The sequence below is a fragment of the Eleginops maclovinus genome, chromosome 1 (genome assembly GCF_036324505.1).
Source record: "Eleginops maclovinus isolate JMC-PN-2008 ecotype Puerto Natales chromosome 1, JC_Emac_rtc_rv5, whole genome shotgun sequence".
Classification (NCBI taxonomy): domain Eukaryota; kingdom Metazoa; phylum Chordata; class Actinopteri; order Perciformes; family Eleginopidae; genus Eleginops; species Eleginops maclovinus.
Genome location: NC_086349.1, coordinates 13,837,249 through 13,862,392, shown reverse-complemented (window position 1 = coordinate 13,862,392; position 25,144 = coordinate 13,837,249). Strand labels below are relative to the sequence as shown.

General features: G+C 39.4%; 1 protein-coding gene across 1 annotated transcript; it reads left to right on the top strand.

Annotated features, from left to right (window-relative positions):
• The first annotated feature begins 10,445 nt into the window (after positions 1 to 10,445).
• adora1b (adenosine A1 receptor b) lies at positions 10,446 to 15,116 on the top strand. The gene is made up of 2 exons (XM_063892958.1): positions 10,446 to 11,283; positions 12,891 to 15,116. The coding sequence occupies exons 1-2, from the start codon at positions 10,943 to 10,945 to the stop codon at positions 13,669 to 13,671; spliced, it is 1,122 nt and encodes a 373-aa protein (XP_063749028.1). The 5' UTR covers positions 10,446 to 10,942; the 3' UTR covers positions 13,672 to 15,116.
• Positions 15,117 to 25,144: the final 10,028 nt, after the last annotated feature.

The window sequence follows — 25,144 nt, the reverse complement described above, 5'->3', positions numbered from 1 at the left end:
GAAAAAAAGATTAATCTTTTGTTGACAATGTTATCTCTCCATATTCTGATCTAAGAGGAATAACTATTTAGTACCTGTAGTTAGTTCAGATTGACTCACAAACTACCACTTGATAGAAGTCGTAAAAAGAAAACGTCAAGATTTCAAAAACATTTCAGCAAAACAAAGTACTGTTAAACTTATCTTACTAAGAACAAATACACAATCTCTGATGAACAGACAAAGCTCTGACTGTTCCCAGTTGGAGACTGAAGCGCTTTGATGCTGAAAAGTGTATTTCTTTTAATGAGGGTTTGTTTGTTGTTTTTGTGGACAGACTTGTTTAACCTTGTTTTGTAAGACGCCTGAGAAATAGCTTAATATTTCATTTGAGTGTTTCTTGACTATAAGCACATAGTCAAGTTTTTACAACAAAATTCTTCCAAAGCTGTCTATCACGCTGACCTGAGCTATAATTAATTTGCAGTGACCTAGCTAGTGAAATTAGGGGGTCACTTTAAACTAGCGGTCTTTAACTTGATGAAAACACTCTTGCAGGCAGTATTGCATACATAACCTAATGTATTTTATACTGTCACCAATGAAACAAGGCTTATTATTAGAATGTAATTCAATGGTCTCATAATGTATAATAGGACAGGCCATTGTCATAGATGGTAGATGGTGTCTTCTAAATGTGAATATCAGTGTTGAAAATATATACTATTTATTCCTGTTAAATCATTTAAAATATCATATACAGTGTAAGGTAGCACACCCTCGGGTATCAGCTGAAGCCTGTGTGTGTTCAGTTGTGTCAGACAGAATCAATTCTAGCACATGAATATGCTAATAGAGGAGGAAGATGCCACTGGCTGTTTCAGTCTTGTAACACCTCAGCTTTAGAAACACTGAGTCAGTCAGTGGTCTGTCTGTCTGCTGCCAGCATTGACAATGATTGGTTTTGAGTCCAGGAGTGTCTTTAACATATTCTAAACTCTCTCCCTCTCTGTCTCTTTGTAATGAAGCATTCAATAGCCATCGGAAAAGGAACTTTCAATTTAGGGAACGCTGATGGTATTCTTCTCAGGGACAGTTATTTTGGCTCTGACCTGAGATTCCAGCGTGGGTTCACTGTTATTTATTTAATGGCAAATTCTGCATTTTTCATTCCAGTAGCCAACTGTCCTCGAATGACTGTCCTTATTTCCCTCACATAGAAAGAACAGCAATACCTAGACATTTTCATGTGCATACACAAACGTACACTTTAGAACCTGTTTTTCTGGTGTATCTTGTTTTATTCTCTCAAGTTTCCATTTATCTATTTGCTTGTTTGTTCAACTACCTTGATTATAGATATCTCTTTACGTCGTCTGTGAACGTTTCCCCAGAATGGTGCAACACCTAATGACTGGTTTCTGATGGCCAACGAGGGTTTCCAGGGGATGGAGGACAGTATGGTGAAGGGGGACCTGATTCCCATACTTATTTCCCCTTCTCAAGTCAACTGTTAATGAAACCCAAACCTGTCCAGCGGTGGGCTAGCAAATTTCTAGAGATTTTGCGCTTGCCTAGAGCAGGATAGAGGAAGGAGGTGGAATAAGCTAAAATAAATAAACAAAAGTAGAAAGTACCTTGAAAATGAATAAATAATTGAATAACACTCTGTCCTGACTGTTCCAGTTCCTCCCTGCCAACTAAACAAATACTCTTACAGGAATATAACACACTAAATAAAACACTTCAAATATTATAATTTAACCTCCTGTTAATCACTTGTCTTGTATTTAACACAATTGCATGACCCCATTGGCCTGGCATCTTATTCCTTTACCTGCAGCCCATCTGGTCCTTAATGGTCCTATACCTGCAAAAAGGAGGACTTGATCCCAGAGCGCCTTCTCTCCTTTTTTCCTAATTTATCCTCACAAGTCTCCTCACTTCTGTATATGAATAGACCTGGATTGCCCATGCATAACAACATGTAAGTTGTTTGCATCCATAGTCCAGATGCCTGGGTTAAAAGGATTTGGGGTAAATGAGGGGTAACATGCTCACTGGGTGGTTTTGCAACAGCAGTCTCATCTGTTTTGCTAGGTGTTAAACATCCACTGACCCTGTCCACCACAAACTTAAACACATTCAGCCTTACTCCACCACAAATAGTAAGTTTGTTTGTGTCTGTGTGATAATATCATTTTAATGTTCTCCCAACTAAACATTTCAGAATGCATAAATTCCCACATGGGTATCTGTTTCCATAGAAACAAACATGAATTCCCACAAGGAGGCTGGTGGATGATTGAGGGAGCATGTACCAGTGCAGAAGTAATGCATTAGCTCCAAACAAAGTATCTAATCAAGAGCTTTTGCATGGCCATCATACGCTCTTTGAGGGTCACTGGGTCAAGTAGTAATCAGAGAGAATTTCTTATGCACAAGCAAAGCCATGAAGCAATCTGCATATGGAAGTAGCACATACAAAAACGGACAACACATACTGTATGTATACTTAACCTCTGTGCACATTCACATCAATCTATCCTGGTGTCAAACATGTTGGTAAATATTCATTGTTGGGGAGAGATTAAGGAAGTCATGACTAATTAAACTGGCAGTAAGTAAGTCCCAATTTGTAAACAAAACAGCCAGGATCAATATCAATCAGGAGTTAAAGAACAGCTATTGATGATGGATAGGTGTACATATTAACGGATTGGATTGCTTGTTTAAAAGGATGGATTGATGGATGGATGACAAATCAGTCAAAAATATAATTAAAATGCCAGTCAAGATAAATTCACTCTTGATTCTTGTATTTAAACACAATCATTTCCAATCTTCTCAATTTGTCCTGGAACGGATTTAAAAGCTCATAAAAAACCTTTATATATTAAATCGATCAAGGCTAAACCCTGTGAAAACTACTTCAGTTTAAAGATGCCTAGTGCACTACACTCATGATTGCCTTGATAATTTAATCATGACAATTCAAATGACAGATTAAAATGGTGCCTACACTTATTCTCCTCTCAGTGTAAATAATGCATCCACATATTTCACAGGGATTTTATCCCCTCCCCCTGTGACAGAAGCGCTCACGTTGCAGAACACTTATTGCCTGGCTCTTTCCAGCATCCACACACAAGCAAGAATAATGCATTTCACATTTCTGTAATTATTTCCTGTCTCAGCTCCAATATTTAGACCACACATTTGTGTAAACACACACACACACACACACACACACACACACACACACACACACACACACACACACACACACACACACACACACACACACACACACACACACACACACACACACACACACACACCACTCTCTAAATGCTCCAAATGGTGCCTAATAATCCCAGATCCCCCAACCAACAATTGATTTACTGTAATTTGCATTATTTCTTTTAAATTGAAATGGCAAATGGCCATGGAGTGCACAGATTTATTTTATTAATAAACTATCACGTCTCCTCGCGGGCCTTAGATGGTTTGAAAGGAATTCAGAGTGGCAAGAGGCAGGGGATCCATTGAAACATATTTCCAGTTTCTCTTTGAGCGTTCAAAAAGGGTGAACATGCCATAAATAATCGACTTTGGGGGAAGCAATTTGGGAAAATCACCTCCTTCTCTTCTTAGTGACAGGACTGGTTATTTGTTTTCAACTATTAGATATAATATTTCACCCCTTGGAGATGTCCAATGTTAATAAAAGAGCAAAGTGAGTATTGGTTTCTAGAGTGTCTATATGAACATTTTGACTGCCAAGCTAAAGAGCAAGTCAGTGTACAAACTGACCATGCAGCTTTTTTATTTTTTTCTGTAATATTTCCAGATAACATATACAGCAAATTAAAGCATTTAGACTGCTTTTTGCAAAATAAGCATCTTATAGAGATGTGTCAATGCTGGAGGCAGTTAAGGTAAGGAGATGCTGTAAACATTGTTTGCATGAAGTTTTAGATATTTTAAACGGTTCAGAAAAAAACATACAAGATATCTGCTGGTATATACTGTATAGGGGATTATCTCGATTGAAAGAAATGGAAAAATGCTGCAGCCAGCCATGCATGCTGGCATGCAATGTAAATGATGCACACATCATTGAAGCAAAAGTACCCAGCCTCATTTATTCTGTAGGAGGAGCAGATGTTGGCCTTAAGACTTTCTTTCCATACAATAAGAAATGCACAGAAGTTGTTTGTGTTTGAAGGTAAAGAACCAGTGAATAGTGAATAACACAAGGGCCATCCCTGCATGCTAATGCAACACACACACACACACACACACACACACACACACACACACACACACACACACACACACACACACACACACACACACACACACACACACACACACACACACACACACACACACACACACACACACACATGCATGATTGAAGTGCTAAAGAAGAGGTCAGAGGGTCATTGAAGTCATTGTGTTTTACATGTTTATATAGTGTCAGTCTTCACAACAGATGCCATGGACAGGCATTTCTGTTTTTGAAATTACAGTAAGTTTTCTGCTCAAAAACACAAATGGATGCCCTTAAGACCCCCCCTCCCTCCCCCCTCGCTAGAGCTCATTTAACAAACACTGCAATGCCTGCCTTGCCAATCAATGCACAGCTAATATAACACAGAAATGAGGGACCTAACTTCATGTTCCCATTGAGAGAGCAACATTCATTGTATTATATATGACACAGGCAATACATGATTAGAAAGACACTTATCATGGGCAAAAATGTTAGAAAAATCTGTATAAATGAGAGGAAAAAATGCATCCTATCTAATCTGCAACCTCCACAATATGTCTGTCTGTCTGAGTCTGATTAGTTACATGCAAACTGCATGTTAGACCAAGTCAAGTGCACAGTCTCAGCCCACATTGGTCGTGCGGTATAATAATTGGAATCCTCGATTCAAACTAAGGCTTTTACATGCAAACCTTGCAACCTAAATACTTGAGCGTCTTGTTTGGTGTGCTGCTATATAGAATTAGACTTGATTATTAATTTTTTCTTTTGCAACATTGAATCCTGACAGCCTCCGAAATCATCGAGCCAACATCAAAGAAGCTGAGCACAGAACCTCTTCCACAGAGAGCCGAAACTGCACGTTTGACCTAGTTTCTTTCGCTCGTCAGGACAAGCTTTTCCAAATCGTCTTTTCAAAGGAACATCACAGCAAAGTGGGTTGACAAAGGCTGCAACTTTAAAAGACACATTCTGAAGTGCGAAATGCACCAGAGGCCACATTAAGTCCTTTGATTTGGAATTGACCACCCCTCTTAAATGGATTAGAGTTTGTCATGAACCTACACATTTTCAACCTCTCCCTCAATTTCCTTTTATTAACTCTCTCATCTGTAGTCTCATCTGCCCCTAACTGATGCCTCTCTCCTATTCCTTTATCTAATTATATTCTCACTGTCTTTCGCTGACCCTCCACCAGTTTCCTTTGTGTTGCCTCAATATGCAAGAGAGTTTACCGCTTTGGAAAAAAATAACAAAAATAGGCTGATTTCAAAGGGAAGTGCTGACATGTGTTTTGAAAGCCATAACTATTCAGGTCTAGCTTTATTCCTCTCACTTGGGGATCTAATTGTTTAGTGGGAGACTTGTTTATGCAGTAATAAGCACATGAGAAGAACCTGCCATTACACATTGTGCCCCACTAATTATCAACTCTGTTGACAAATTAGACATTTGTAATCACTAGCTGATATGATATAGAACATCAATATTTCATGTGCAATCTGTGGCAGGCATGTTACTGTATGTGCTGCTGTCAAAGTGCTTCCAATTACTGTTGTGCAGCATTAATAGGAGCACATGTCGGTGAAGAGGCACTGAATATTCTGCCTCATTATCCAGAGGCCTTTCGGTATGTGGTAAAACCATGAGGAGAAATTGAGAGTAATCGTACATTTCTTTCCACGTTGTTAGCAATGGCTAAACAGTGTTAAGGGTGGCCAATTTATATAATATCAAAATTAGCACCAAAAAGCACAACAGTGAGTCAAGTCAACCATTTTAATCAAAACAGGATGCAGGCTCATCACTTACATTGACACATTTGGCTTCAAGTAGTGTTTTAATTCAATAATATTGGTTTTAGGCTACTGCAAAGCGTCCTTGGAAGAGACTTTTGTTTTCGCACTAATCAGCTGTTCATTACTGTGCAGTGTGGTCATTGCAGACTGGATATTAAAATATTTTGTGAGAGGCAGAGAATGGCACTTGCTGCTGTCTGTTTTTCCATGTGAAAACTGATGTAGTGAAGAGCTGTGGGAAATTCAGAGGCTCAGTATTTTCTGCACAGTAATCTTATTTAGGGCTGGTATTGAATGACGTGGAGGCGCTCTCCCCGGGGAGAGAGCTGCTTACAGAGATCATGTTTTGGGTTTAGCTTTTCTGTTGAAGTGGTTCTCCTCTTCACAGATCAGCAGACATACAAACACTAACTCACACATTCAGAGAAAAAACACACAGGAGAATCCCCCGAAATGCTCCATCTATTACAGAACCACTGAAAAAAGTAATTATTATCTTAAGAGGAACCTGCCTGAAAACGTATAGAAATCATAATTTGTGCATGCTAGCCTGCTTTCCAATACATACCTGTACATCTCAGTCGGGACTGTGTAAAAGGCACAAATTGACCATTAAGGTAATGTGATTATGCTTATTGGCATTATGTGGCATTAACTTAGAAACTCCTTTTTTTCTGAGAATTCTAAATGTTCAATTGCCTGAGGTTGGCTGTTTTTCCATCATAATTCAACATTTGAAAAATGTAAAGCTGAATGGGTAAACACATTTTAACATTATACACGATCAATCATTCACAACCCCAGCATTTACAAACTCCTTTCTTTGGCCCTGCCAGTAAAAAACCCTCAGCAGGCTAAATTGAAAGACTCACACATGCAAAAACCCCTTCAGGGGGAACTCTCTGTTTGAGTCCAGGCAGCAAGCTGCTGGACTAACTGTTGATATTTTTCATTTTCACCTTGTCAGCTGAAGCTTAAAGTGTGCTTAGTGGTTAATTTCACGGCCACACCGGGCGACTAGTAGGCAAGATGATGTGTGTCAGCCAGCTGGCAGCTCTGAGAGGAGCTCTTACACCAAAATCAGTATAACCACAAGGTTGTTTTCTCTGACAAAAGAAGAAAATCCAAGCATAACAAAATACTTTTCATGTACATTTTAAGATTATGTCCTCCGGATAAGTATGTTCTTTATTAGAAGCAGACTTACTTAACTGCTTTTTGTAAAATGCAGCTTAAATCTGGGTAACATGGATGTTACATTTAATTATGACGACTGCCTTTGTCCTGCAATAAAATCAGCTTGTCACCTGTTCAATACTAAGAAATAATTTATTCATGAGGCATACATTATGCCAAGATGATCTCACTCTATGACCGCAAACAATATCATTAACTTTAATCTTGTAATATTTATATTAATTGTGTTATAAAAAACAAGTTAATTGCTGCATGGATGTGAGGACTAATAGCTTTCAGGGAAGAGATTAGTATTACAGTTCTGTATTTTTCCCTGTAATGCACCACTTTCTGGAGAATTTCCATTTAAATTACAGAGGGCCATTCCGTTTCCCAGTGGCTATAATACTTAAGGCTGTTTGTGTGCTTGTTCAATTGTCCAGGGGATAAATCGAGTGCTTAAGTGTTCTCATATTGCCTCCTATCTGATATTTTTATGTAAGGTCTTCTGGGTGACAGAGCCAAGGTTATCCATCTTGTATTGTTTTTACTGGAGTGTCCCTTGTTACAACACTGCCATGTATTCCTCAATGGGCCCAGTCTTATTTGTAATAGCAAAACTGTTTTCCTGAAAGGACTTCTGGCTAACAGGCACAGGTCCCAAGTCGTTTTTTTGTCAGATTTAATAATGTTGGCGGCGCCGGGCTCAACTGTCCGTTGGGACACAATTGCAGTTAATCGGCAGGATTTCTTTTTTTGAATGAAATGCAAGCTAACCAGACACCGTGGAAGAAATGTCTATGAGGTCTTTGCTCATTGAAATATAGACACGGCTCAGTGCTTGGTTTTCATCCATCCATTTAAAGCCATTGAGATGAGGCTGTGTCAGAACAAAAATGGTGATGTGCTTTACAAGCCTGTGACGACTTGACACTGTGCCTGTGCCCATTAGTGGTCCATTATGTCATCTATTTAAGAGGATCTAAGTTTAATTAAGTTTTTTGCATTAAAAGAAGCCAACATTACAACTGAAAAGCTTTCTTTTCAGCAATCAAAAAACCCTGACCCGTGTGAGGGCCACATACAAACTGTAGAAATGTGTAACTGCTGAAATGTCTTTGATTCAGGACTTGCAGGAAAAAGAGCATCAAAGTAAATCTGCTCAAACTGAATGAAGCACTCAACTGGTCACACATGCCCAAATGGCAAAATCTGACAAAGGTTTACTGAAGCATTTCCTCATTTTCTGACTATGTGGATATGGCAGATTGGTTAGTCATAGAAGTACTGTAGGGTTGTTCATTCAAATGTATCCCTTCTTCATAGAAAGGGAATTCACGCTATTAAGAAGTCAGTTTGAGATACAGGGAACTTTTAATACTTCAGACGTGGCCAGTTGCAGATGTGTCCTCATTGACAACCCTGGCTGTGAACAAGCACAAACAGCTTTATGAGATTTTTGCTGAGCATGATGTGTTCCCAGAGTCTAAGCTGCTAAAAGGATAAACACAATGAGAAAACTGCCTGAAATGATGTATGCCACTTTTTGAATCCCTTTGCTTCTCTCAACTAAGAACTGACATAACAGACATGACATTTCATACTTATTCTGTATATTTTATATTGTGTTGTATTAAGATAATCGTACTATAGATATGTATCTTTCTATTGTTATTTCCTATATGTTCTCTCTTTAATGTTTTTTTAACATGCTGCTGCTGAGACAATTTCTCAATTAAGGATCTATAAACTCAATCTAATCTAACAGTGGAATTTGTACATTGATTGAAATAGAGGAAGGAAAGAAGGAGATGCAAGCTTGATGGTGAAGCTTATTTTTTTAAAGAAAAACATTTTGAATCTGTTTGAATTGTCAGTCATATTGTCCTTATATTAACTTACACCATTTGCTCTATAAAGCTTTATTTCTCATGCATTACCGCCACTATCATGCTCATTATGATGCCACAAGTCTGATGCCAATCACAGCAAACAGACCATATGGCTGTTTCCTTCCTCAGTGTATGCTGGCTGACCCCTATACCCCACACAGATGTCTCTGACTATGACGCTGATCACAGATGGGAACTGTCTTCAGCGGAGCTCCAGCTGACTTTTGGCTGTCCTGCCATCACATATGGTCACCCATCGTGAAAGTATTACCTTTTTTGTTTTTGTTTCATATTGAATCACATTTGAGTCGAAACACAGGGCCTGCATCCATATTAGGACACCTGAGTTACAGTGGCCAATGTACTGTGATGCTTTTGCATTCAGTCTATACAGTCATTTCTGATCCAATGTGAAAAAAAGACACTATATTCAGAGAGCTCACACAGCTGCCTGCTTTTAGCCTTTGAACCACAGCGAGGGAGCACAAGATGCCAATGCTGTAGTTCCCAGTGTTCGCAATGCTTGGCTGCTCAGAGGTCACGGTGTCAGAAAGCAACAGGATGGGTATGTGTCACTGGGATCCTGCCACTGAATAACCTTTTGATGCTGATCAATAGATCTAAATCAGTCATAAGTTTTCCAGTTTTTGTGTCATAGGTTTTGCATTAGCTAGTGGAGGATAGGGCTGGCCTAAGGCTCAGAGCGGAGGTCTTTGAAGTCTGTAACAATGAATATATTTAGAATGACCTGGATATCTATTTGTAGTTCCGATTCATGCTTCTCTAAGGTGTTTTGAATTAAATGTGATGTTGTTTGCAAATGAGGAAAACAGTGAGACTCATATTGTTTGAGCCATAATTGTGCCACTGTTTATTCAGTTCTTCATCACTTAGCGTGTTGTATATATTATCTCTGTTGTTTCCGATAGCGTTATCTACGTTACTCACTGCCAGAACAATCGGCAACCGAGCAAGGTCTATTAGCATTTTTAAGGGCGTGGGGGAGGCGTGCATAGCATAAACAAAGAAAAAGAGAGTGAGTTCAAATCACCTCTGCACTAACTGACTTCATTGGGACGGTCCCGCGCAAGGCTGCACTGCATTTATTTATTTCTGCATGGAAAATGAAGCAGGCGCACCCGCCAAAGGATATATATGGACACCGAGTGAAACCAAGCATGAGTATGCATGTCATAGAAACAAAGACAGCACATCTGAAAGGAACACAAACAATGCGATAAAACCAAACAGCTATATTTGGCAACTGCGTTATCACTCTTACTGAAAGCACAGCGAGAGGAGAGAAAGAGGGAGTACCCGCCTGCGCAAATGATCAAACTGTGCGCGCTTTGAGCCGGAAGAAAGCTTCTTATTTGCCTTGTTCAAACCTGCATTGTTACATTAAAAACGTGGACAGATGAAGGTGAGGCGCCCTCTTGGATAAGTCGGAGTGCCTGGAAAGGATGCTGCAGGCTCTCACCAGGAGCAGGTGCGTTCACCCAAGTGGAGGAGCAGACCACAGAGAGGAGCTACGCACAACAGCCACATCACCTGCTCCAAAGGAAAACCCTCTGCTTTGATGGGCTGGTGGTTAACGCGCTTCTTCACCTCAAAATAACTCGATTTTTCCTTCCAAATTCGATTTGGTAACCAGGAGATTGTGAGAAAATTGAAACTGGTGGATGCACAGCTAATTTGGGATATATTGTTATGACAAAAGAATAACAGCCAAAGACTGCTCTGTTGGCTTCTCGTATAGGGCTGCTTCACTGAAATCAATCTTGTTCTTATCAAGGACAGACTCATCTGCAAGGATGCCCGGGGCACTTTTATCAACGCAGTCCCTCTACATAGGAATGGAGGTGGTGATTGCACTAGCGTCCGTAATCGGGAATGTGATGGTGGTTTGGGCGGTGAAAATTAATAAATCGTTGCGAGATACCACGTTTTGTTTCATCGTCTCCCTGGCTCTGGCGGATATTGCAGTGGGAGCCCTCGTCATCCCTTTGGCCATCACTATCAGCATCGGACTTCAAACTCACTTTTACAGCTGCCTTCTCGTGGCGTGCACGGTGCTGGTCCTGACGCAAAGTTCAATTCTGGCCCTACTGGCTATTGCAATTGACCGCTATCTCAGGGTCAAGATCCCGATCAGGTAATGAGTTTTCAGAACCCAAACATGAAGCACAGGTTTTTCTCACCATCTGTGCCACGTGGATATAACAGTGCATGGTGGTAAGAATGGTGTTGATGATGATGTTTTAGAAACAGTCACAGCTCCAGTGCTGTGCTGCTGGGAATCAATTTCCTTAAGGCTCTTTGTTTCACTTAATAGTATTCATCCATCCTGTCAACCCATTTGTATGCAAATAGATTTGATTCACAATTACTGACATGACAGCTATTAAGGGCATATCTGATCAACTAGCAGCGTTAATTAGTCCCTGGAGATGATGATATGTGTGGAAAAGTAGCACAGTGACAAGATTAGTACATTTAGGGGTGGGGTTGTATACAGGAGAAATACATTTCTGTGTTTCTGGAGGGCAGAAAAAAAGGCTGGGTTTGCGGTCAAGTATTCAATATCCCTCTTTTCTATTTGATGCCATCAGTGTTTTATACTGTCAGACTGAAACAAAAGAGATGTGGTGTTGAAAGGCTGTAAAGTTAAGCTAAGTAGAAGAGGGGAATTTATTCTTAAGGAGAATATCGCTGTGATGCCTCAAACGTTAATCCCCTGTCTAAGGCTCCACTAAGTCTCCCAGGTTTATGATAGCATTTATCTGGGAATTTAAGTGTTTTACTACTTAGTCCTTTAAAACCTTCCAGGCCAACTTTCACACCAATGAGCCCTTGTGTTATTTAAATCAAATATTCTAGGAGTTTCTGCCAAACCCATACAACTATTTGTTATCAAGAGGGAGAATATTCTATTTCTCCCACCACACTCTCTGCTGTTAGATTAGTATCTGATCTCTTCTGAGCAGGCTCAGTGTGTGAATAATGATCTGCCGTTCATCAGAAACAGACCTTAACACATTCATCCCTGATCAACACTAATCCAACACATGCTCTCGGCTAAACTGTGGGGTTTTATTTTGCTTCAGACTCTACTTCAGCAAAGGTCAGGTTATTCTAATGCTAATATACCCACTACAATTACCAAGGCAGACATTGTAAATATTAACCCTTAGTAATTCCAAAGGGAGCAACACAAGCTGGATCAGATATCTTCTTCCCTGCCTCTGGGCAAGTATCTGAGTCTCTCTTTGTCATTGTTCAAAGGCAATGATAAGATTTTACAGCCTCTTCACCTTTTACCTTTTTCTACCTCCTGATTCCTATCCACAAACAATTCAAACAATAAAAAGCCAAACCTGCAAATCCTGTTGTAACATTAGCTTGTGTCCACTGTACTGCTGTAAGAAATTAGTGAATTATGTTAAGATAATTTTGAGAACTATAATTCAGTTTTGCTCTAAACAAAAGATGCATGAGAAGCAGCATTACTGCAAAGGGCAAAGTCAACTGATAAGGGTTTGCACACACAGTCTTGTTGAAAAAAAAGTGGAAATCTATGCAGCAAGGGAATGTGTGTTACATCCATGGGCTTGTGGTTTGAATGATATTTCCTCCTTTGGAATCACACCTTTTGTCAGCCCAAGGGAACTGACAGAATGAGAAATGAAGTACAAAATAAAGCATGAATGTCCTGACAGCGCAGTGAGAGAAAGTGCTGACGTGATACTGTGTTGCTTACAGGTACAAGCAGGTGGTGACAACTCAGCGAGCAGGGCTGGCAGTAGTGATATGCTGGACGGTGGCTTTCATCGTGGGACTCACGCCTATGTTAGGCTGGAACAACCTGAAGCGCCTTCAGCAGAACGGCTCCATCAGCTCTGACCTCATCATCACCTGCCAGTTCGAAAACGTCATCAGCATGGACTACATGGTCTATTTCAACTTTTTCGGCTGGGTGCTGCCTCCGCTGCTGCTCATGCTGGGCATCTACGCAGAAATCTTCTACTTGATCCACAAGCAACTTAACAATAAGAAGTTCACCACCAGTCACACCGACCCCAACAAGTACTATGACAAGGAGCTGAATCTTGCTAAATCGCTTGCTCTGGTTCTTTTTCTCTTTGCTGTTAGCTGGCTCCCCCTCCATATCATCAACTGCATCACACTCTTCTGCCCTGAGTGCGAGAAGCCCATAGTCCTCCTCTACATCGCCATCCTGCTCACCCACGGAAACTCTGCTGTCAACCCAATCATCTACGCTTTTCGTATTAAGAAGTTCCGCACGGCCTTCAGGAAAATCTGGCAGCAGTACTTCTGCTGCAAAGATACACCAGCTTTGGAGATTCAGCCCAGCGACAGGAAAGAGATGCCCAATCCAGAGCCACAGCAAGCGACTCAACCTCAGAAGGGAATCCTAAAATCGGATCCACCTCCTCTATCTGAGCAGCAACAGGACCAGAGGAATGAACCTCCCCAGCATCCTAAAGAACATCCACCCTTACTGGAGCAGAACACAGTCTAACCCAAGGATCTAATCAGAGGCTGACAAGTTTTGATCACTGCACAAGTGTTGGTTCTCTCCTCATTTGAATGTAATCTAATGAGGAGCCTGAAGCGCTACAATACTTTAGTGGCTGAGGTGACATGAATCATAAATCCAAGATACTAGAAGATAATTTATCTCAGGATGAGTGGATTTACTGACGGTTTGGTCAGAGCACAAAAAAGGTATTTATTAACTTGCAATAATGGAAGTCTTTTTGACACCGACTGGCTATCTTAGTAAAAGACTGAAGATATTAAGCTTTAACTTTTGTTCATTAAGGGTCAAACAGTTGGAGTGGATATTACAAAATGTGCAATTTAAGTTATTGTGGTTGGTCAGAAATTGGTTTACCAAATGTTTAACCTGCGGTTAAAGAACATTTATACGCACAAAAGAGCAGATTCATCTTACTGTAATATTGTGTGTATGTTGATACTAGCAGTGACTGAATAATATGAATGTAGTAATAATAATAATGTAAATATGAGACTCAGCAGCACAGCTTTGAAGGGTCATCTCTTCTTCATGGTCTTAATTGCACAACAGTGGCAGAGCAAGTGCCAAAATTGGAGAGATGTTTGCAGTAAGAAGTTGTGTGTGTGTGTGTGTGTGTGTGTGTGTGTGTGTGTGTGTGTGTGTGTGTGTGTGTGTGTGTGTGTGTGTTTGCTGTTTGAAGGGTTTTGTAATCCCTTAATTCTTCTCCACTGGAGCCCTCTGTGGTCCCAGCAGCGCTGATCCATTACTAAAGAGATGGACAGGGATAAGAAACTGGAATGGGAAGGTTTATCCTCTTAGAAGTGGCGTGGAGGAGACTCGAAGCCGCAGGACGACGACTACTCGTGGGGGAAAAAGACAAGATGGACTTAAAGCTGTTGTTTTATCCAGCTCCTTGGCAGCTGGTTGTTGGAGATGTGTTTTCCCTTTTTTCTGCTACATTGACTGGTGATTATCATGACTTACCACTAAGAACAGTGGCTTCCATGGCCTTACTCAGTATTTCAATTAGTAAAGACTGGAGTGGAAAAGACAACTTTAAGATTGTGAGTATCTTAACTACACTGTAAGTTTAACATTTTGCATAATGCCAAACTGGGGCATCTGTAGATTAGTCATTTAACAATGTTCAATGCCACTGACATAAAAACATTGTATGAGAATGTAAAGTAATTCTGTTGCGTCTCTTGTAAAGACTCAAAGCTCTTGACAATTCTTAAATGGATGACAATCTCTTATTTAAGTCTAAAATATTCCCTATTGCCGTTTAGACAAGCGTCTCTCGGGAACGAGAAGGCAGTGAACATTTGAAGTGCAGATGGGCAAAGACAACAGACGACTCAATGCAATCCACAACATCTGTATCCTGATTTGCCTGCAAAGTGTAAAGGCCAGTTGGACTGTACATAAGACACATTCAAAGGGAAAAAAGGATGAATAAATGTGTAATATAATGTGGTAATGTGCTTTTACAGTTAATGCTTTTTACAATTTACATTTGTATTCAAATAGAACATTGAAATATACATACTTGTGATATTTTTATTACATGGTATTTCATGGATAAAGGAATGAGTCCACAATCAAGCCCTGTCTCTAGAAAATCAGGTTTTAAGTGATTTAAGTGTTGTAGAGTAATTTAGAGTTTAATTTACTCAACAAATATAATCTAAATAGCGATCTATCACCTCTACGTATTTGGTCAACCAATTGAGTAATTTCTGAATAACATTTCTAGGAGAAAAATGGTTGCATAGTGAAGTACAAAGTGCACTGCTGAACTCATACAATCATTTAAAAGTGGCTACAATCAATCTGTGGGGGTTGTAACAACTTTCAAACTAGCAATGGATGACATGACAATTTGTATGTGAGAGGGGTCATTACAAATGATGAACCCCTCCCGAATCCACAGTTCCTTTTAGCTCTGCTGGGGTTTATAGCGCCTTTCAGCTCATTGGTTTGTTTCCCAGCCTGCAAGCTAAGTGTTTTTTTATCCCACTACTCTCATCTTTGTCTGTAGCACCCTGCTTTTTCTGATCTAAGATATATTCAGATATGACCAAACACAAACAGATCTAAAAGAGTGAATACTGGACTTAGTCTTCTTAAGGTGGCCATAAACACGACTCCAAATGAATGCTGCATATCAGCTGGTTGTCTAAATAAAAAGCAGTATTTTAAAGTTTTGCCATATATTACAAGACTGTAAGATCTCAGTGTTGTTTTTACAGCTCGTTACCGCTTTCCAAAAGGGAAAGAAAGTTATTGTAGGTTTAACGGTAGGCGCTAATAGCCGTTATCAATTTAATAATAACAACAGTGATTTACAAGCAGTTTGTGAAAGAATGATAAGTATGTTACTTTCCACCTATTCAGTATTTTTTGATGAGTCACCATTTCTACTTGTGTAATTATTCAAGAAAAACCCCACTTATAACACCAGATACCTCGACTTTCTATTGGTACCTTGCTGCAGCTTGGCAGCGCTGTCAGAATTATCATTACCGCTGCAATAATGCAGCGAGTGGCTCTTAGATAACAGTCGAGAGTTGTCACAGCTCTGACAACCCATTTCTACACTCAATATTGGTCATTGCCAACTGATTCATTTCAGTCTTCTCTTTCAGATAAAGCTTGTCTAAAATCCATAAAGCAGAAAATACAATACGCATATGCACACTTTCATGAAATGTGCAGAAAGCTTGTATTAATCAATAGTCTGGTTCAATATTGGGACTGTTTCACATACAGTATAACAGTAATTCAACCTTGGAAGCTATTCTTATCATGCTTGCCTGGTTTCCCGGGCTAAGATGCTGAGTTTCAGGGAAGGATTGAATATCAAGTTGAAGTAGATTTCAGATAAGAACTACATAAATGGGGGGGGGGGGGGAATACTGGAGCTTAGGTATCGATAGAACAACAGGGGTGACCTTACACTGCAGCGAACTACTGTCCTTGTGGGGGCTGACCACAGATCCTTAGGGAAGAAGAGGGGCTGCTCCTTCCACTACTCCATGTTCACATTCTGCAGTAAAACCAGGTTTAGGGCGTAGCAACCTTGTATTCTATGTTGTGAAGTATTTGCTATACTAATTTCATTAGGTTATGTGCTGCACATTTGCAAGGGGAATTCTACATTGTGGAATTTGGGTAATGGTGTCTTTGGAAATGATTGCATACTACAATTGGAATGTCGGTCTATCAAAAGAGCAGTGACCTTCACTCTACCTGACCTTAGTGTCCTCCATTTGGATAAATATTTTTTTCAGAATGGTTTGTTTCAACCACGTTGAGGTCAGTATTTAGCGCTATACATTAGCAATAGATCTATCTGACATTGACCTTCTGATCCTTAAAAGACTCCCTTCAGGGCAGGCTTAGGGGAAAATGCATCGCATGATATTTATGTCCCTGTAAAAGGCTTTTTCATTAAAATGGAGTAGCGGTTTGATCTACCTGGGCTCTGATCAGGCATCATGAATAAGCAGTGTGGTGCCTCTCGTGCTGCTGCACAACAGAAAACAAGGCGTCTTGTCAGAACACTTTATTTAACATTGCAACATCTGTTTTGTTAACAGCTGTAAAAACACTTCAACTCAGAGCTTTTAAGGGTGAAAGAAATGATAGCACAAACATAGAGAAACAGCACCACAGTGTGATGATGGCATACAGTAAACCCCAGAACACTATCCACCATCACATGTATGTTGGTATTCTTCTGCACGTTTGATTTCACATGAAAAGCAATCAGTCATAAAAACAAGGCCACCAATTCTCTTGCTGAAGGAGCATCTGTGTCAGACTCATCTGTGTTATGATACAGAAATGTGGGAACATCAATTCCTAGTTGGCATCGCAGCTAATGAGAGGCTACATCCAAACTGATGTGAATAAAAATGGGAAGATGTTAAAGAAAAATGAGTGGATGGAAATTTGCAGCAGATGGAACATTTGCATGAAGCAACAACTGAACACAGAATCTTAAGATGTAATAATGTTAAATATATTTGAGAAAAACAACTGCTGTATAGCAAAGCAATTACACAGGGGCAGAAGATGTTATCATCTTTAGCTGTGTATTTAACCTAAAGGTGCTGAGACTGAAAGAACTGTGCGATCAATTGTCTTTTACAGTCCTTCAGAATCGGTTTCATCCCACTCACTGAACCTCTGACAAGCAGCTATAGGGGCTCACAGCGTGTGTAAAAACCCTTCCATAAAACAGCATTAGGGTTCTACCAATAAAACAAACTAATTCCCTTATCAATGAATTATTCCCCAAACAGTCTTACAAAATTAGAACAACATCAATATTTGATCCTTTTTGTCTATAAAATATCTGCCTCAGGAGGTGGTTTGAAAACCAACCTTGAAGCAAGGTTTGTAAATGTAGGAGGAGAAGATTGACTCTACCTACATTAAGGGAAATTGCAAAAAATAAAAGGATTGAAAAATAAGATTTTATGGAGCAGATCACACAGCGATGTTTTTTATGCTTTGTATAGGAGCATGATTCCCCTCCGTTGGTTTAAGGTTTTCCCATAAAGTAATGGCTTGATAATTCCTCTTTCCCCTCTCTATTTCACTATTTTTGTGTGTGTCATTAACAGTCCTTCTGCCAGACTGCCACCTGGTGGTGAAGAGTGTTTTGGTTTGTTTGATTACAACTGAGCATTTGCAGTGCTTACTGTAGAGGTCCCAGATCACATCTGGTTCCTTCATTAAGCTTCTCCCACAGGTCCTGATGGCCCCTTTCAGTTTCATGGACCTTTATTAAAATCTTCTGATGGCAGCTTTCGAGATGTGCTTAGCTGGTTAATATACTCAAGACACTAGAATTAGTTATCTGCACATTAGATTCAATACACACATTCAGACACATGGTTCTGGAAACTACATTAATAAACAAGATAATGTGCAGTTTTAGGTAAAACAGTATGATAAGTGTTCAGTATAAAACCATGCTCGATTAAGTTGGACTTATACAACCTAGTAATTACCTCCACTTCAAAAGAATGCACAGTAGGACTTGCAAGATAGTTTATCCTCTATTTCTATAGTACACAACATTTCTTTATCAGTCTAGATTTGTAAGTTTGAAACAGTTGTTTGAAGTTGTTGATTATCTCACAGAAAATCTATCTTTCTGAAAACGTTCCATCATCCTCATAAGGACTCCCACCTTTCTTAAAAATAATGATCAACAAGATAAGTACACTATACTTTTTTTTTTTATTGTGCAGTCCTTAGGGATTTTAATCAGGTTATTTAAGGTAAAAATGCTATGCTTGAGATAACATTATACCAGGTGAATATGTAGCTGTCCACTTCAGTGACAGGCACAGTCATCAGCAAAAACATAACCACAAACAGTAATGCAAGGGTTCAACATGCCTCGCTGCATTTCAGGAAAATGACACAGTGTGTACACAACAATCTGGGTTTTTTTCCTGGAGGGGAAATGTTGCATTTATCTGAGGTCATGCAAGATTAAAATCTGGCAAACCCACACATGGTCACAGAGAGCTCAAACCCCAGCAAACACACATCAAAAGGTAGGAATACTGCCTGCCTCAACAAGTCTAAAGCAGTGTGCAGATGCAGCTAAATGCTGACCCTGACTCACTTCCCGCCTGCTATCAGCTGCTTGTCCTTTATCAACAAGGGGAATTTCCCATGCTTTTCCCCCTTTTCAGGAAGCGGTTTTAAAAACTTGTTGAATACACTTCAAAATATATGAATCTTACAAAGGGCCCATCTGTATCACAGCACTTTTTTGTTTTGTTTCACAGGCCCTCAGTTTGCTGTGGCAGATTTTGAAAACAACTCTTTAAAAAGTTACGGAGGCGTTGCTCCATGTGCAGTTAAACCAGCAATAATAATATTTGATGCAATCAGAGCTCCCATCGTGGTCATTGCTGTCACTCCCTGTGGCTGTGCTTTGGATGGCAGGAGATGGAACTCTCATAAAGGCCACTGCTTATGACTGGCAGTAATTAGCTTTTAACGGTGGTGGTGAAAGATGGCTGTTCATAAAGTCAACACAACTCCGCCTGCCTGGACTTGCTCTACAGTTGCAGCCCACGCCTCGCCAGACGCAGTCTACCCTCATGCATGGCTCACAGCCAACCCCGCCTGCTTCTTTATAGTGATATTATTTAAGTACAACTTAAAATTACACCTCCCTGGGGCAGCCTAGTGGTCTTATGGGGGTTAAAGCACCAACCAAGAACCACATTTTCCCCGGATCTCTGTTGCATTTCATCCCCCATCACAAACTCTACATTACTGTCAATATCAGAGAATGCCAAACATTTGTGTGTATGTGTTTGCATCCCTCAATTACTTGTGTCATGTTCATTTCTCACACAGGTGAACCATGTACACAACTATGATGATATGTTTGGTTCTCACAAAGCCTCAAGTTACTCAACAAAGAATGTGATAATCACGTATGTATCCATACAAAGTTATTGCAAAACACCAGTACAAGCACTTCTAGGACTCTCTGTCACATCCTGTTCACTCACCACTACCAAAGTGTCCCAATCCTGTAGAGTACCTGCATGGAAGCAGAAGAAATGTGCATTTTTCCACTCTTCTTTGGTTACCATTAACGATTCACTGCCAGAGCAATGGGAACAAAAACAGTGATAAGCAGTAAGGGCTTATGACTTGCAACAGCTTTGATCAACTTGACTTGACTCTGTGCTTTGATCGCTGGCAGCGTGCCGGAACTTTATTTACACAAAAACAGATTGGGAAAAGTAGTTTTTCTGTAAATGTGAGCCAGATGAGGTTGAGACTGATACCAAGATAGAAACTAACAGACGCACAACTATGGTTTGCATTTAGTTTTGATGGGTTATTTAGATTTCTTCACAGTATCTGCAAGTCATCTCGGAGTGAAATACTTTAAACTATCCCATATGTTGTTTGGTACCTTCTGGGTCGGATGTGACGAGGATGACACATGACTACGAGTCAGACGTGTGACTCAAGTCATTTGGTTCAACTCTCATGCAAGCCTTAAATAGTCCTCAGGTAAGGCCCTTCCCCTGACCTGGAGTTGTCTTTAAAGAGAAGGGGTTGTTTCGGTCTAATAATGATACTATTTGCAAATCTATTTTACCTGTTCAAAAAGTATGACAATTCATTTGTATGAGAACTTTGCATTTTTAGTTAAAAAAATGCAATAAAACTAAAAACATACCTTTTATAAAAGTGAATTTCTGATATATATATATATATATATATATATATAAAGACCCATAGACCATCAAATGGCGGCAACAATACATAGAAGCACTACGTGTTGTGAGATGTCAACATCGCCTACGTTCAATATTCCTTTATTTTTAATATTTAAACTGAAACCATAAAATAAACTCAGTCAAGAAATGACAGTAGTCCTGTGTCAAGTGAAGAATCTTTAGCTTCCAAGTCCAATCCATTTTCAAGTCCCTAATTTTCTGTCAAGCAAAGTTGAAACTCATCAAACTTAAGTCAACATACAAGGCTTTCTTTTCCCACAATCTTTACGTCATATATTGATTGTTACACTGAAAATGGTGTTTGCACAGTAAGCAAGACATTATCCCGAAGGTGACTAATAGTCTAGATTTTGATAAAGTGGGTAGTAAAGCAGAACTAACTCTCTGTGAGACATGAGTCAAAGCTCCTACAGTCCCAGTTCATATGACTGTACACAACTTTTGGCATCTGTTTAAAGTTTGTTCATGGAATTTTTTCGTCCATATTATCATGCTGACTTGTGATGACTCATTACAGGCAAGCTGTTATATGAGTGACACTTAAGGGCTTGGAGGGCACAACATGGTTTCCGCCCTGGCTATTGCTTGTTTTGATCGGTTTTGTTTTGGCTCTCAGTTTGTTTGTTGTGCTCTCAGGCTCTTTGTGTTCCTTGTGTAATTTCACCCACAAGAATGCATAGTATCTCTGCAAATTAGAAAGGGGTACAATATTCAGAGACAATACACTAGACATGCCATTCATAAGTGTTGTAGTTTTCTGCTGTAATAAAATGAACAACATAGAACGATCAGAAAAAAACCGAAAGAAACACAGAGGCAAACTTCTTGGAAACCCAAAATATACTGTTGAGAGAGGTAACTGGGTTATAAAAACAAAGCAATTCCCAGAATAAACTGCAAGGCCCAGCAAACTTGTGGGGGTGGGTAAAGTACCTGGACCTGGTCATGGGGTAACACTCCCTCCACATCAAACACAGTGACAGCCCCGTATGTTGCACAGTCTCTATGTCCCACCGCAAAGTCAACAAACCAGATCCCATAAGCTGAATGTGGAAGCTGGCCAAGGAACCACATCAACTGTGGCAGACAGGAAGTGATTTTTGCATTTATAACTGCCTGCTAGAAACATACCGTAAGACAGTTTGCTTTAACAAGGCAGAGTAGAAACAAAACAGGCCAATCACAATTAAGAACACAATTAAGACAACATTGCAGGACTAGCTACAGTACTGAACTGTTAACACTGAAGGATATTGAGCAGCTAAAGAAAATGTGGGTATAACACATTCTGAGTTTGGGAAAAACACAGTGCTTCAGTTTTCCCCCTGAGCTAATACTGATCCTAAAATGCCATATCTGGGACATATAATATGAAGGATCTTGTCATTTTCTGTGGCTCTGTCTTGTAGCAACTCCAGAACAAATAGAAAGGTGACTTGTTGATATTAGTTATGTTGTTGCATGGTCAAGCTAATCACAAAGATCTCGTCAACGTGAGCTGAGAAGGTCCTGTTGCTCTGCTGTGAAATTATCCAGCTCTCTGATGACGCAGTTGGCTGATTTGTGGTAGTGTGTGCCAACAGGCTGTGCTGTGATTGAGGGCAATTTTGGGATGTATGCCACACAAAAATGTGTGTATTTTTCGAGGTTCTGAGCCAGACAGCTTTTGGAAGCAAAGTGGCAAAACCAAATGAAGTGTGGCATTTGTTAAAATACACGGAGCCGTTTTCATTAAGCCTTTGACGCCATGTAAAATCAGTGGCAGATGTTTTCTGATGTTGCCTGGGGATCCACTGAGGAGCCACATATAAACAGAAATAACCTTATGATTGTGTCTGAATGACCATAAAAACTGCATCAAATGAAAGAGGGCTTGTGTATTTAAAGCTGGATAGAGCTGCTTTAGTCTGAATGGAAAGTAATCCATGTGGCCAAAAATATATGTAAAAAAGTGTTATGTAACTACAGTAGCTGGTATTCTGTATTTTATGTGTTAACCAAATGTCTGTTATAAAAATCGATGCCTACTGAAATGAAAGGACATTTTCCAGTTAAAGCAAAGTGAATAATGTGCATATGCAAAGTGAGAGTTTGAAAAGGGCAACACGATGAGAAATCATTTTGAATCCCCTTTAACAAACAATTGTGTTTTGATCTGTTAAAATCTTGAGGTGCCTATTATAAAGACTGTGGGATCCTACACAATAGATTTACACTCCACATTTGTAAACATCTATATACAAAATAGAGACTTTAATATGGCTGCTGCTCTCCATGGGAAAATCTTAACAAACAACAGGATCAAAATGACAATCAAAATGAATCATACTTCATTAGTAGAGGATATGACAATATGTTTTAGACACATCAAAAATACTCTTGAAAATGGGGCGGTGCGTGACGCAAGTGTTAAAATGTATGAAACATTAACCACATCAGGAAACCATAGATTTAAATTTGAGGAAGGAAAACCTCATAAGACCACAAAACAAGGTACATTTCCTCTCACGAAGAATTTGATTTCTTTGACCATAATATAATTAGTGAGTCTGTGTGGATGTGCACTTTTATTATTTTCATCAAATTAATTAGGTCCCAAGTGCTGCATATATTTTTTTATTTTTTAGAAACAACTATTTAACATGGGCTTAAACAGGGATATTGTGAAGTAACTCGTCAGTTTCGAAAGGGTTGTTTATTGTCCTGCGTCTGAAAATTTAGCAGAGCAACTGTGTAGCGGCCAAAATCATAGAATATATAAAAGTAAACTGCCACTGAGGCACCAGATAGCGAATCTTATGCAGATAAAAATGATCCAAGTCCAGGCAAGTCACCGTTTGTGCGTTTATTTGTATTATCCAATATCAACAAAGAACACAGTTTCCAATTCCTGTTCTTCAGCCTCTCTGACATCCTGAAAGTGGCTTTTAATTTGAAAAGAAAAGGACTAAAATGCCACGACAAACTGAGTAAACATGTATGTACAGGAAGAAAGGATGTCAGCACTGTGCCCACTGAAAAAAAGCCCCTCATCTGCCGCTTTGGCCATTCAATAGCAAGTCTTGATATGCTGGTAGAGACACATCTTTACCCAAAATACCTTGATACTGATACTGATACATACCTAAAAATATCAACATGTTTACCTTGCACAACATTGTGCAAGGTAAAAATTTCACATAGTTTGTACTTACATAGTTTGGTTACATATTAGCCAATGCAGAAGTTACTCTTGAGTATAATGTAATATCGCATGAGAAAAACAGAAATAAGATCCGCTTTGGAGGAAAATACTGGAACATTATGTGCAATATGGCCAAATGGCACATTGCTAATGAGTTGAGTCATTTTGGGGTTGAAGCCAGTAAAGATGTTTCATCAGCAATGATGTACAGTGATGATGAAGCAGGTAGTTCCCTAAAAGTCTCTCCAACAGCAACATTGCAATACTGCAAAGAATCACACTAGGGGTTTGTTAACCTCCTAAATCATCTGCATAGTAAACATTTCATTTAATGTTTAAATTCTCAAAAAATAAAACAATATATTACTCTGTAAAAATTGACTTTCCGCAGGGACCAGTTTAACATTTCATTTAGCATCCGATTATAGAGAAAGAGGAAACACCTCTACGAAAAGAAGGGAACAAACTTTTTTTATATTATTTTTTTTATATCATTACTCTGTCTGGCTGGGTCCCATGATGAGTGTGTTGTATTCATTTAAAAATACATTTACATGCGCAGAATAGCTTTTGGCATTATTAAAGGATAGCAATGTAAATGTGCATTCATCATCTAATATGTTTTCCTTAGCTTGTTTCCTGAAATTCTTAATGTAGTTGCACCTTTTAAGAGCTTTCTAAGTTATTTGGTATATATAGTTGATCATTTGTTTCGATTTTTAGACACTTTATTTTATACATTTAACCAACCAATGCAACCATTAACAATTTCCATATTTGGTCTTATCCACCATTGCCATTATTCACCCCTTCTAGCTTAAAAAAAACTAAAACTAACCACCTACTAGCTTCTAGGTTAAGCTAAATGTGGATATTTTGGAAATTCCCCATGCTGTCTGTCAAGATGTAAGTAGGAGGGTTGAGGTTAGTAGTAGGCGGGCCGAGGTTAAATGACTAAGGAGTTAAATAGGATAAAAACCATGTCCACAAC

Coding starts and splice junctions, on each gene's coding strand:
- adora1b (XM_063892958.1), top strand. CDS start 10,943: ATGCCCGGGGCACTTTTATCAACGCAGTCCCTCTACATAGGAATGGAG. Junction 11,284..12,890: donor AGGGTCAAGATCCCGATCAG/GTAATGAGTTTT, acceptor TGTTGCTTACAG/GTACAAGCAGGTGGTGACAA.